The following is a 13,896-nucleotide window of genomic DNA, read 5'->3' on the forward strand; positions in this document are numbered from 1 at the left end:
ACTTATCCATCATGACTGAGATTAAAAGTTTCTGTCCATTATTCAGGAATTCGTATCCACATGCAAGTGTATATATACATCCTTAAAATATGAATGGAATAATACAATGAATACACTTTTAAGTTGTCACTATTTCAATGGTAGAAAATGTTTTCGATCATTTTACAAAATTCTTGTTGAAAAGGACGCTTTTTTTGCTTAGTTATTAGAACAGAATACACAGGGGGCTAGTGAAATGCATGCTTCATCCTTTGTGCATATTAGCTAGATTAAAGCATCCTGAAATACAAGGTTGGAGAGCGGAACACAATGAAGCATTTCTTCCCCACTTTAGTGTTTTCTGTAGGTTACAGATTGCTCATTGAGTAGCCACCGAAAACCTACCTTCAGAAAGAGTGGTTTTAACTTTTATCACACACAGTGCAGATTCCTGAACCTCATCCCAGACCTGTGAAATCCGAGTCTGCATTTTAAAAATGATTCTATTTATTTGCTTAAGAAAGAGAGAGAGAGAGCATGAGAAAGAGGGAGAAGCGACTCCCTGCCAAGCAGGAAGCCTGATGTAGGGCTCCATCCCAGGACCCTGAGATCATGACCTGAACCGAAAGTGGCCACTTTACCAACTGAGCCACCCAGGTGCCCCAAGATTCTACATTTTTGACAAGCAGCCCCAGGTGATGGTGATATCTGAGGGCTCCCAGCCAAAGTTTAGAAAATGTTATTCTAACACTGTGAAGATGATGGGGCAGGAGTGAGTGGGAGCGACACACTTGAAAACTACTTTGAGAGGTATGAACTGAACAGGATTTTAGGTACTTCGTGTGACCTTCTTTAAATTACACAACATTCCAAAGTACAGAGCCTAATATCACACCGATGGCGTGGTTTTTTTAAAAAAATATTTTATTTATTCGTGAGAGACACACAGAGAGAGAGGCGCAGAGACACAGGCAGAGGGAGAAGCAGGCTCCCTGCAGGAAGCCCAACACAGGACTCCATCCCCGACCCCAGGATCACACCCTGGGCCACCCGGGGTTCCCTCGATGGCATTTTTGTACCCTTTTCTGATTTCAGTTTTTCCTGCCCAGAAGAGTAACTTTCTTATTCATGTTTTTGTACTCTTACATTTCCAAAAATTAGTATTGCTTTGTATGTTCTAAAAATTTACACGAGATTCATACTCTAGGAATACTTCCCTAGTTTTCATTTTCCTAGGTTTACCTGATTGTACGTGGTATCTAATTTTTTTTAAACTCTTCATAGTAGACCTTTGTATGTATATACAGCATTTTATTCTTCTAATGCTATTTGATTTGAAGCTTTGTCCAATTTCTTTCACCTAACATATTTTGGTTTTTGAATTTTCTTTTTAAAAGATTTTTATTTATTTTTTTATTATTTTAAAAAGATTTTATTTATTTAATAGAGAGGGAGAGCCAGAGAGCACAGGCAGGGGGAACGGCAGAGGGAGAGGGAGAAGCAGGCTCCTCGCTGAGCAGGGAGCCTGATACAGGGCTCCATCCCAGAATCCTGGGATCATGACCTGAGCCGAAGGCAGACGCTTCCCTGAGCCACCCAGGAGCCCTTGGATTTTTAATTTTTGAAAAGTAATCTCTACATCCAACATAGGGCTTGAACTCACAACCCTGAGATCAAGAGTGGCATGCTCTTCTGACTGAACCAGCCAGGTGCTGCTGCTTTGCTTTTCTTGATTAATCTGGCCAGAATTTGGAAATGACCATTTTTCCAATGCCCATCTTTTTATTTTGTTGCTTTTATTGTTTATTTTCATTAATATTGTTTCAATAATAATTATTCAATAATTTTTACATAGGCTTTTTATCACATCTTTCTTCCTACTTTCTTTGGATTTACTCTTATTCTCCTAACTTTCTGAACTGATTGCGTAGTGTAATTTTCACTCTTCCCTCAGATGAACACTTGAACTGCATTTTGTAACTTTTGATATGTACATATTTATAATTCAGCTGAAAATATTTTATCAATGTCACAAATCCTTCTTCAACCCATACATGATTGGAAGTTTTGACTGGCTTTGTGATTAATTTCTAATTTTATGTTACGGTCTGACGACAATGTTCTGTTTTCTGTTTTATTCTGCATACTATACAAAATTCCCGTAATGTTTGTGTGCTCCTTAGAGCTTTTGTTGTTGTTGTTTTTTTTCTTTTAAAGGTTTTATTTATTTATTCATGAGAGACACAGAAAGAGAGGCAGAGACACAGGCAGAGGGAGAAGCAGGCTCCATGCAGGGAGCCCGACGTGGACTCGATCCTGGGACCCCAGGATCCCGCCCTGAGCTGAAGGCAGACACTCAACTGCTGAGCCACCCAGGGGCTTCTCCTTAGAGATTTTGAAAAAGATAATTTGTTTGGTATCACCCATGCCAAAATCCCTTTGTTGACAGTTTTATTTATTTTTTATTTTTTATTTTTTATTTTTTGTTGACAGTTTTAGAGCAAGTGTGTGTAGGTTCCCCAGAGTAGAAACCCTGCGTAACTGGACATTCCCAGAGGTTACCTAACATGTCGATACTCCTCAGAAGTGAAATCTCAACAATTGCAGCATCATTCATAGTAGAATCATCCGATACCGACTTCCTGTTTTCATTTTCTGTGTTTGAACTTATCTGGCACCAAAGAGTATGAATCATTAGTTACCCTTTTATAGTATTTGTGGTATTTAATACTGTTTTAAAACAAATGTGACATCACAATGGTGAAAATTTTAATCCCAAGGAGTTATGAAAGTGGTTTCTTTTAAACCTGTTAGATGATCTACTGGCTGCTGGTATTTTGGTTACCACTCCTCTGAAACCCTCCAAAGACAACGATATATTCCAAGAACTTACTTAGTAATTTCCTTTTGGAAGCTAATAGTGCTGATGGCAGGGCTCATTTGTCTCGTATGAACTAATATGAAGTTGTATTCAAATTAGGTGTGAGATACTTCAGATTCTGTGTGGCTATCTCCACATTGGTTTTTGAATCAAATACATCCATAATCAAAATACAAGCTAATGGGTAGGAGACTCATCTCTGCCTTTTGTTGTTATAAAACTGCACTGGTATTTTGAGTTTAGAAATAAAATTAATCTTGGGGACACCTGGGTGGCATTGTTGGTTGAGCTTCAGACTTTTGGTTTTGGCCAAATTGTGATTTCATGGGTTTTGAGATTGAGCCCAGCACAGGCTCTGCGCTCAGAGGGGAGTCTGCTTGAGGTTCTCTCCCTCTGCTCTGCCCTCAGTTGCACATGCTTTCTCTTGCTCGCTCTTTCGAAAATAAATAAACCTTTAGGGCAGCCCGGGTGGCTCAGCGGTTTAGTGCCACCTTCCACCCAGGGTGTGATCCTGGAGACCCGGGATCGAGTGTTGCATCGGGCTCCCTGCGTGGAGTCTGCTTCTTCCTCTGCCTGTGTCTCTGCCCCTCTCTCTCTCTCTCTGTGTCTCTCATGAATAAATAAATAAATAAAATCTTAAAAAAGAAAAACCTTTAAAAAAAAGAAAATTAATCTCTCAAAATGGATCAACAAATGTATTTCCACTAATTATACCATAGACAGAGTGGTAGACCATCCTTGCAGTTGAGGTGCTAAGAAAAGATCCTATTTAGTACCTGTTTTTTTTTTTTTTTTAAGATTTTATTTATTTATTCATGAGAGACACAGAGAGAGGCAGAGACACAGGCAGAGGGCGAAGCAGGCTCCACGCAGGGAGCCTGATGCGGGACTTGATCCTGGGACCCCAGGATCACACCCTGGGCTGAGGGCAGCCGCCCAACCGCTGAGCCCCCCAGGTGCCCCGTATTCAGTACCTGTTAAAGAGAAAACAACTACAAAAACTTTTGTTCCAGTTATATAAGGTGATCTTTTTAAAACATTTATTTCAATTAGTGCCCAGAGCCCGGAACCCTTGCCCTGACAGAACCCCGCCCTGGCCACCGCCCCCCAGCCACCCCACCGCAACTTTGTGGCCCCCCCTGCCCCGGCCTGGGCGCGACTCCCGCTCCCTCCCTCCCCTGCGGCTCGGAACCTGCCCTTCTTGGACGACTTTTGCCTCCTGGCCTCGCTCTTCCATCTCACCCCGACAGGGCCACACGGGCCATCTGCCTGGCATGTAGACGCATGTAAGGGAGGGGACGCAGTACAGGGATGGCTCACGGCCAGAAAGGCCGGGAGGTTCTTGGAGCTGCCCCCCGCTGGCTGGTGCTAGAACCCGGTCTGAAGGCCTGAGAACGGGGGGGGGGGGGGGGGGGGGGGGGGGGGGGGGGGGGGGGGGGGAGAGGTGCGGAGCTGATGGCACAACTCCCAGTCGGACGCTGCCGGGCTGAGGAATAGGGGTGCTGCTGGTGTAAACGGCGGCGCTCCAAGGCCTGAGCACCAGGGACGGCAGTGGGCAGTGTGGACGGCCAGGAGAAGATGGGGGCCGCAGCCCGAGAGGGGCAGAAGGGGAGGGGGAGGGAGAGAATTTGCCTCCTTGGGCTCTTTTGTATTTGAGCTCCCAGCAGGTTGGATGCTGCCTGCCGCCGAGGTGCCGGCCTTCCCCCGGCCTACCCTACCCGTTCAAATGCCAGCCTCTTCTGGAAACACTCTCCCAATCACCTCCGAAAACAACGTCTTACCAGGGAGGCATCTGTAGGAGCTATTTCATTTGGGTACCGAGTGGAGAGCATCTGCCCTGCTACCCTGAGGTCAGAGCTCACGGCCGCCCGCCCTCGATGCCAACCTGCAGCAAGGCTGGGACTCCCGAGGGCCAGTGGGGCGGCCGGGCCCGTCTCCTCAAGCCACCGCGGGAGCAGCCTCCCAGCGGGCACTGCCAGGCTCGGGACTAGAGCAGACGCTGAAACGGCCCGGTCGGCTGGAGCCTAGAGGATGACTTTCCAGGATTCTGTCTTAACCTGTGAACTGAGTCCTGGTTTCAGTAACGGAGGCAATAGGTTTTCAAAAGCTGATTGTCAGGATGCATCCTGATCAGGCCTCACCGGAATCTCCTCAAATACAGGCAACTGTCAACATTCAGAGTCCTGCTTCAGCTTGAGGAGTTCCGCGAATCCCTACCTAACCACAGCCAACGTGGCACAAGTTACATCATGAATAGCGCCTCCAAGTGCGGCCCCACCACACACACAGCCGCTGACACAGACGTTATGGTTCTGGTCTTTCAATAACTTCATGTCACACAATGGCTACGTTGAGTTGGTCTCTTTCTTTCACCAGAAACTTCCAGAATATTAAGATATGCGCAGGTTTGCCCGTTGTTGGAGGTGACTAGAACATATCCTTTTTTTTTTTTTTTAAGATTATTTATTTTTTTATTCATGAGAGACAGAGACAGAGAGAGAGAGAGAGAGAGGCAGAGACACAGGCAGAGGGAGAAGCAGGCTCCTTGCAGGGAGCCTGACGTGGGACTCGATCCCAGGTCTCCAGGATCAGGCCCTGGGCCCAAGGCAGGCGTCAAACCGCTGAGCCACCCTGGGACCCCTAGAACCCATCCTTTCTTTTTGCCTTTATAACATCTAGGTGCTAAAGAGTGGAGTTCACGGGAATGTGGACTCTCACCTTCCAGCTGGGGGGCCTTTTTGTATGTTGGAAATACGACTAGACATACATCACAAGAAAGGAGCCGGCTGTACAAAAGTCAAGGTAGAGTTTCAATTGGTAAGTGTTTCCAAAGCCAGAAAAATGGCTTCTTCCATGAGTAGGGAGAGTGATGAGCTCCGGGGGAGGCTGGGGAAGGAGCAGAGTGGGCCACGCCAGGACAGGCGTTTCTGGCCTGCGCATTATTTTGACGTGATTATTTTGTGAATGTGCTGACGGGGAGAAGCCCTGAAAATAAAAGCTATCTTTTTGTCGCGGCAGTTGACATTTATGCGGGAAATTGACATTGGACAGGAAGGCTGTACCAGGAAGAGTCATTTTCCTCTTTTTCGCCGGGCTTCTCTCCCAGGCGAGGCGGTTCACCGAGTCCTCTTCTCACCTGGCGCCTCCCCATCCGTCCGCCCCTGCCCCCAACATCTTTTTTTGCCTTTAGCTCAAGACAGTGAGGTGGCTGCTTGGGCTGTTTCACGTTTTCCTGTTTTCCCGGGTATTTCCCACATATAAGCGAAGTGCACATTTTACACTTGTAGGGTTTTTTCTTGTTAATTTTTTATTACAGGGAGTCTCAGCCAAGAACTCAGAAGGAAAGAGGGCAAAGTATTTTTCCTCGTCTACAATGGTTAGGAGCCCTTGGTGGCTTCGGGTCATAAGGTCATAAGGCCATGTCCCTGGCTTGGGGTGCCGCCTGCGAGGGTCCGGCCTTGCTGGCCACCCTCTCTCCATCCCCACCCCCGCTGCTGCTTGTCCATCCTCCTTTCTCCTCACAGCTCCCCTTCTCCGGGTCACTCGTTCATTCCCGGGCCTTAAGATGTCGGGTGGCCCTTGGTAGCTCTTCAACACGGGCCTTGCCAGGGCCAGCGGGGAGCCATCACTGCTTTCCTCGAGGGTCGGCGGCTGCAAAGGTCTAGTCATCCCCGGTCGCTCAGGCGCCGAGCAAGGCACAGTCGGCCCAGGGATGCTATTGGAGGTCAGCTTTTGCCTCCAAACAGTCTTTCCTTCAGTTTGGCTCCTCTGACACAGGCCCAACCAACAGTCTTTCCTGGAGCACAGGGGAGGAATTTGGGCCACCTCCCACTGCCCCCGGGCTCTGTCCCTGGCACCACTTCGCTGCAGCGGGACCGGGGGTACCCAGAGGTGAGCGGAGCGGCGTGGGCCCCCGCGAGGCCGCGGGCCTGTGTCGAGGGGAGCGCCCCAACCTCTCCCTCCACCACCCACACGCAAAGCTGGGGAGCACGGTTTTGAGCATCGTTTTCACAAAAAAGCATTTTCTCTTTGTTAAAAATATGTACAGCTGGAAAGTCACTGAAGGGGCAGATTCTACTTTTAAAAATTTGAACTTTCCAAATTCTGTGGGTCTCAAATGTGCGTGTTACTCTTCCTCGGGGTTTTGTGAGCCCCGTGGAAGGTAAAGCCTGGCGACGAGCGAGCTTGGGCCCAGGGATCACCGCGGGGCTCGCTAGCGTCACCTCCCTCTCACCTGGCTTTGAACCGGGTACCTGGCTGGGGTGTAGGCACGTTCCAGCCCCGCGGCAGCAGGACTCAGTTTGGGCCAGTCGGATGTAAGCAGAAGTGACACAAGCGACTTAAGACAGAAGGCATGGCCTGGACTCCTTTCCCTCTCCTGTGGCTGGGAATCGCTGATAAGGACAGGGCCAAATGGCCAGCGTGGGTCCTCGATAATCCCGTGGGCCTGCTCATCACCTTTGAACCGCTGAACTGGACAAAAACAAACTTCCCTCTTGTTCCAGCTACACGGTTTTGGATCTCTTGGTCACAGCAGCTGACTGCACTCTACCCACCACAGCTTCAGGCATGTTATTTCTTTTTCTGATAAGCCCCACCAAGAACCTTCTACCCACTAAAAGATTTAGATTTATTAAGACAACTAAAAAGCCAAATTAATATAATTCAGTAACATTTATTTTACATAAAACAATTTTCAAAGGATACATTTAAAAACCATCTAGATACTGATTTTATTGCATTACAAAAAATTGAGAGGCACAATTTAGTATTCAAATAAACTGTGAGGGGTGGAGGCGGGGCTTAAGATCTCTACCGTGGTGTTCCTTAGTCACTTAAAGGCTCTGGGAACAAGAGTCTTTAATGAGGCAGTAGTGCACTTCATTTAGTAGGAATAAATCACATAAAATATATACTTTTATACAGAAAGTGTTATTGTATTACCACTTTCAATTACTTATAAAAACTTCATTTTGAATTGCACAAAAGTTCTTTAAAATTGGTAACTCCCAGAAGATAGGGCTTAGAACTAAGTATCTGTGTAAATAATTCATTAAAAATAATTAGGTTTCCATTTCTCCATAGATTAAAAAAAAAATCTATGAAGAATTACATTATTCAAATGGGACATTTAAAATTTTTTCATAGGAAAATAGGTTTACAGATTTGTCTCTAGGCAGCTAAATTTATTTTCTCCCTACTTTTTAAAACAGATCACACAATGTCCAAAGTTTTAAATCAGAGTACCTATACCACAGTATAATGTGGAGGTGTTTACATGAATTCATTGTTTTGTGTTACTCCACCATTCTATCAGATTATCAAAAAGGCACATGGGTACATTCTTCAGAAGTTTTGGTCATTTTTGTTTTTGTTTTTTTAAAAATCACACATTTCTAAGCAGTGATTTCAATCATGTTTAACAACAAAAATATTAAACAGATTCATTCCTTAATCCAGGTGATACAGATCCATCCCATCAAGTTTCTGCGGGCACTTCACTTTCCATAGAACTTCTTGTTCAGCAGGTATATGAGAAGGTTCACATTCACTTTAACCTTATCAAACATTTTCATTACAGCTACTCCTTCATACTGCATCTGAAGTAAATCCTGAAATTAGGAAGATCATCATTAAATCTCACATTTGACATTTTGCACATTTCAAAAAACATTCTAGAAGAATCTGTCAACAAAAATAAGATTCAGTTGACCTAACTACGGAGTGTGCACCAAAATCACCCAGTTAAAAACCACAGGTAGTTACAACCAAGATTGCTAGGTGTCACCCACTGGATGCTTTGACATGGTAGCCCTGGGGCAGGGCCCAAGAATCTGCATTTTAAATTCCCATGTGATGATGGTATTGTGGTCTGTCTCACTTGAGGATTACTTACCTCCAGTCCTGTCTCACACTTAGAGACCTGGCCATCTCGTCCTCTTTGGTAATTCATGGGATAATATAATTGTTTAAAGGCCAATGTATAGGCAGAAGTCTGGCTTTATTAGTTATTAGGTGCAGGGCTGGCTACTGGGTCATTTAAATTGTGCAGGGTAACATGAGCAGTGGGTCCTGCATTTAGTTTAATGCTCTGCTGTTACCATCTTGAAATTCTTAATAATTCTGAATAAGGAACTATGTTTTCATTTTGTGTCAAGCCCTGCAAATTACATAGCTAGCCCTGGTGATATGTTAATGACTTGAAAAATCTGGGGCATGGTTAGCCACCTGTATGCAGCTAAGGAATGACAGTTCACAATCAATTATGTGTATAGAGGAAAGGCATGAATAGCTAATCCTACTGCATACTGACTGAATCCCTAACAAAGGAGCAAATGAAGCTTGATATTTGCACCACTGTTCAAAGGAAGTCCCATGGGGTTCCTGAGACCTCTCTGAACAGGTGTCTCCCAGTCACTTAGAATTCATCTGTCTGGTTGATGTTGATTGGCCTCCGGTCATTTCCTTCTTGACATTTACATGAGATGTCTTTGCCACTTCTAAAGAAGAATGACTAACAAAGGCACATCACTTGGAGCACATTCTTTTCTCTTCCCATATTTGTCTAAATGGTACATAGGGTAATTCAAGCTTTTCAGTTAAATTGTTAGATGGATACATTTAGTGACGAAATAAGGTAGAAAACAATACTGTGTACTTATGTATACTTTTCATAATTACGCATTATCTTTCATTTTCTCTCTGGACTCTAATTGACTCCATTATCTCAATGGCCTTATTCTATTCATTTAGTTCTAATTTTTCTTTTTAAGCCACAAGGAATGCTAAATAGAAAAGTAGGGATTGGCATCTGCTTCTAGGAAGGGGAAGTCATTTCAGGGCTCTCGGGCACAGGTTCAGCAGGCAGTGAGGCTAGAACTTGTCACTGACGGTGGCTCATCAAGATGGTTTGTGTAGATCCATGCAGAATATCTGGGAACCATTTTACAAGTAATTTGGGACCCACATAAATAGGTGTTATTTCCATTTAAAAATCTCTTTAATGAAAAAGGAAAACCCAAATACTTCATTTAAGCACCTCTAGCTAAGGATTAAGAAGAGGTTGGGAGTAGATAAACGTTTCATTTTCTGTTGTTGTGGTGGTTTTTGGACACACAAACTGGATGTGTCAGTTTCTGTTCAAGTATATTTGGTTTAAATGTGGTTCTTCTGGGAAAAAGGCAATAATTCAGACTGCAGACACCATTTTTCTACTTATAGATAACTATTTTGCACAATGTCTTTCATTCCTAGCATCCTAAGCATTTAACATATATTTTAAAAAAGGATTTATTCATTTTAGAAGGAAAGAGAGAGGGAGAGAGTGCACGTGCAAACAGGCAGGGGGAGAGAACTTTTTAAAAAGATTTTATTTCTTTAATTGACAGAGAGGGAGCAAGTATAAGCAGAGTGAGGAGCAGAGGGAGAGAAGCAGACTCCTCCCTGGGTAGGGAGCCCAACATGGGGTTCAGTCCCAGGACCCCGGAATCATGACCTGAGCCAAAGGTAGATGCTTGCCTGACTGAGTCACCCAGGCACCCAGAGATTTTTTTTTAAGATTTCATTTATGTATTTATTTATTTAGAGAGAGAGAGAGAGACAGAGAGTGAGTGCAAGTGGGCAGGAGGGAGAGAGAATCTGAAGCATACTCAGCACTGAGCACAGAGCTCTATACCACGATCCGTGGGATTAGGACCTGAGCCCAAACCAAGAGTTGGCCATTCAACAGACTGAGCTACCCAGGTGCCCCCTACGCATTTAACAGATTTAATACATTAATGTTAAAATGATTCTAAGAAGGGGAGAGAAGGAGAAATGGGGTCAGGAAAGTTCCAATCCTGCGCATATGTAGTCTTAGAAAGAAATCCAAGTTTCTAATAAAAGAAAACTTTCCGGGGATCCCTGGGTGGCGCAGCGGTTTGGCGCCTGCCTTTGGCCCAGGGCGCGATCCTGGAGACCCGGGATCGAATCCCATATTGGGCTCCCGGTGCATGGAGCCTGCTTCTCCCTCTGCCTATGTCTCTGCCTCTCTCTCTCTCTCTGTGTGACTATCATAAATAAATAAAAATTAAAAAAAAAAGAAAACTTTCCAGCCTTAATAGCTCTGAATACTTTTATACTATTTTTGCCCTCTAAGCTTCAAAATGGAAACATGGCTTAGAAACACTGACACTATGGTTTGCCATCTCAAAGCATTTCCAGTTCCAATATTTTGAAAAATTAGACTTTAAAAAAATCAATGCTTAAAAAGCTAATATTGGCAATTAAGACTTGCAGTGGTCTTCTGGTGAACCTCACTGTTACTAAGAGTTGAAGCCAGGGGAGGCACAAATGACACACATTCTAAAACTCAACCCCACTTTGCAGAAATCTCAGCTTACCTGAATATTGAGCTGTACCTTTTCCATGTCAACACCAAGGAATTTTGATCTGACATCAAAGATGCCCACATCTTCAGTAGATACGATATCAAAAGTAACATTTTTAAACCTAATGAAAAAAGGAACACATGGAATTGCAAATATATGTGTAAATATATTGCAAATATATGTGTAAAACTGAAACAAGTTAAAGGAATTTTTAATAACCATGCTTAGTGAAAGTTTCACTGGGAACATCCTAAGGAAGCCCCACAAACCTCCCATCATACACCTTCCTCACTCTGCTCACTAAAACTAGGTTTGATAGCTCTTGTTGGGACTGTAGCTGAGAGCACTGAAGTAGGTACTTTACGAAAAAAATGCTATTAAAATATGGTCCTTGTTCTTTTTTTTTTTTTTGGTCCTGGTTCTTAAAGAGCATAAAATATAGTTGGAAATAGAAGGTTCATAAAAAATGAGAATTAACTATTGACATATGCTGCTGAGAAGCTAATTTAATCTTATTTTAATTTAAAGTAGGCTCCATGCCCAAAGTGGAGCCCAGTGTGGGTCCTACACTCACGACCCTGAGATCAAGACCTGAGCCGAGATCAAGAGTCAGACGCTCAACCAACTGATATGACTCAGTTCTTCTGGTGGGAAAGGGGAGGCTGGCAAATCCAAAAGCACCAGACTAGCCATGGCAAACACAATGACCTGCTCAGCACTTCCTATGATCCGCAGCTCCAGATGCTCGGGTCTGATGGGAAGACTAGAGATTACAACACATGGTATTTCCCCCCGTCATATGTAATCAAGGGTAAGCCTTGATAGACCGAATGAAGCTCTCTTCAAAGGCCACGGGAAACCAAAGAGAAGTGAGTCAGATTTTTATGGGAGTGATTAGAGGGGACTTGTGTTATGTGCAGATTCCAAATCACACTCACTGGTTGGTCTGAAGGTCATCTATCCCCAGGAGGACTCCTTTCTCATGCAGCTTTGCTGCTGTGTACCTCACCGGCTTAGATCTCTTCGCCCCTTTGGGTTCTCCTTTTCCATCTAGTTTAATTGATCTTCGTGCATTTCTGACAAAATAAGAATAAACAGTCTGTTGTCATGATGGCAAACTCAGATGTTTCTGGAGGTGCAACAACCATGCCCAGTGTGTTCACCATTGTCCACACTTGGCCCCCACTGCACTGAATATGAAACTTTCTATTTTGTGATAGTAGGTGACAATTTTCCCTAGACCATAAAACCTCACTGCTGAAGTTATAAGAGAAAGCTATTTTCAAAGTGACTTTAGTTTGAATGACAGACTAATATATTTCTTTTTTAAAAATATTTTATTTATTTATTTATTTATTTATTTATTTATTTATTTATTTATTTATTTATTTATTTATGAGAGACACACACACACAGAGAGGCAGAGACATAGGCAGAGGGAGAAGCAGGCTCCATACAGGGAGCCCAATGTGGGACTTGATCGCGAGACTCCAGAATCACGCCCTGAGCTGAAGGCAGGCACTTAACCACTGAGCCACCCTGGCGTCCCAGACTAATATTTTTTACTCTATTTTCTCAGGCATCCGAACTAAGTGGTTATATTAAGTCATTCTGCAAGCAGCTTTCATTCATTAAAACAAGCTTGCATACTCCTAAGGAAAGGTATTACTAAGACTTCATTAGTTTATTTAATAAATACTATGCGGGCCAGCAATGTTCTAAGTACCTTATGAATATTGCCTCACGTTTGCAAATTTGCAAATTGCCTCACGTTGCTTTGAAATAAATAAATTCTTTCTCATTGTTTCATTTAGGTCTCATAACAATGCTGGTGAAGCTGGTACTCTTATTGCCACCTTAAAGATGAGAAAATTGAAGTTCCAGAGAAGTTCACTGGGCTGGGTCACAGATCACACAATGTAACAGGAAATTAGAATGCAAATCCAGCTCACCTAACTGCAGAGCTTATAAAATGTCTTCAAGTAGTTGCAATAAATATGTAACCACCCCCTCGAAAAACCTTATTTCTACTTTGTATTTTTTAAAAATATTTTATTTATTTATTCATGAGAGACAGAGAGAGAGAGAGAGAGAGAGAGAGAGAGACAGGCAGAGGGAGAAGCAGGCTCCATGCAGGGAACCGGATGTGGGGCTCGGTCCTGGGACTCCAGGATCATGCCCTGGGGCCAAAGGCAGGCGCTAAACCACTGAGCCACCCAGGGATCCCCTCTACTGGGTATTTTTTTTTCTTTCCCTCTACTGGGTATTATTAGCTTGATCAACTTCTTCCTCCCAGGAACAGAGAAAAAATAATTTATATGCTGCAAGCAAATGAATTAAAATTCAGAACTAGTGGGGCCCAAATGGATCTGGTTTAAATTTGGTTATTTTCCTTCATCAAATCTTCTATGATTAATGCAATTGATTTTTCTGTATAGCACCATTTCCTACTCTCAATTTGACTACATGGATTACATGAAAATACCGCATTACATATTTATATGGGTAATTAAAATTCAGTTAGTATTGACCTTAGTCTAGGAGTAAGAACAATTATGAGTAAAGAATACTCATTAAAAGTGGCTACACTGTGTATAAAAAATCTGTAATATGGATGCTAATGGGTAATAGGAAACCGCCAAATTTTGTCATTTATGTCAATAATAA

At 43.5% G+C, this 13,896-nt stretch overlaps 1 protein-coding gene across 3 annotated transcripts in view; it reads right to left on the bottom strand.

The window, feature by feature from the left end:
• Positions 1-7,515: 7,515 nt before the first annotated feature.
• The window catches only part of IQGAP2 (IQ motif containing GTPase activating protein 2), a 295,353-nt gene continuing 288,972 nt past the window's right edge, over positions 7,516-13,896 (bottom strand). For all 3 annotated transcript variants that reach the window (XM_072736972.1, XM_025998283.2, XM_025998284.2), the window contains 3 exons: positions 12,168-12,305; positions 11,242-11,350; positions 7,516-8,472 (listed from right to left, as the gene is read on the bottom strand). In XM_072736972.1, coding sequence (XP_072593073.1) covers positions 8,359-8,472; positions 11,242-11,350; positions 12,168-12,305 — 361 coding nt within the window. In that variant the 3' untranslated portion in view covers positions 7,516-8,358. The remainder of the gene's footprint in view (positions 8,473-11,241; positions 11,351-12,167; positions 12,306-13,896) is intronic.

This window comes from Vulpes vulpes, chromosome 14 (assembly GCF_048418805.1).
Source record: "Vulpes vulpes isolate BD-2025 chromosome 14, VulVul3, whole genome shotgun sequence".
Classification (NCBI taxonomy): Eukaryota; Metazoa; Chordata; class Mammalia; order Carnivora; family Canidae; genus Vulpes; species Vulpes vulpes.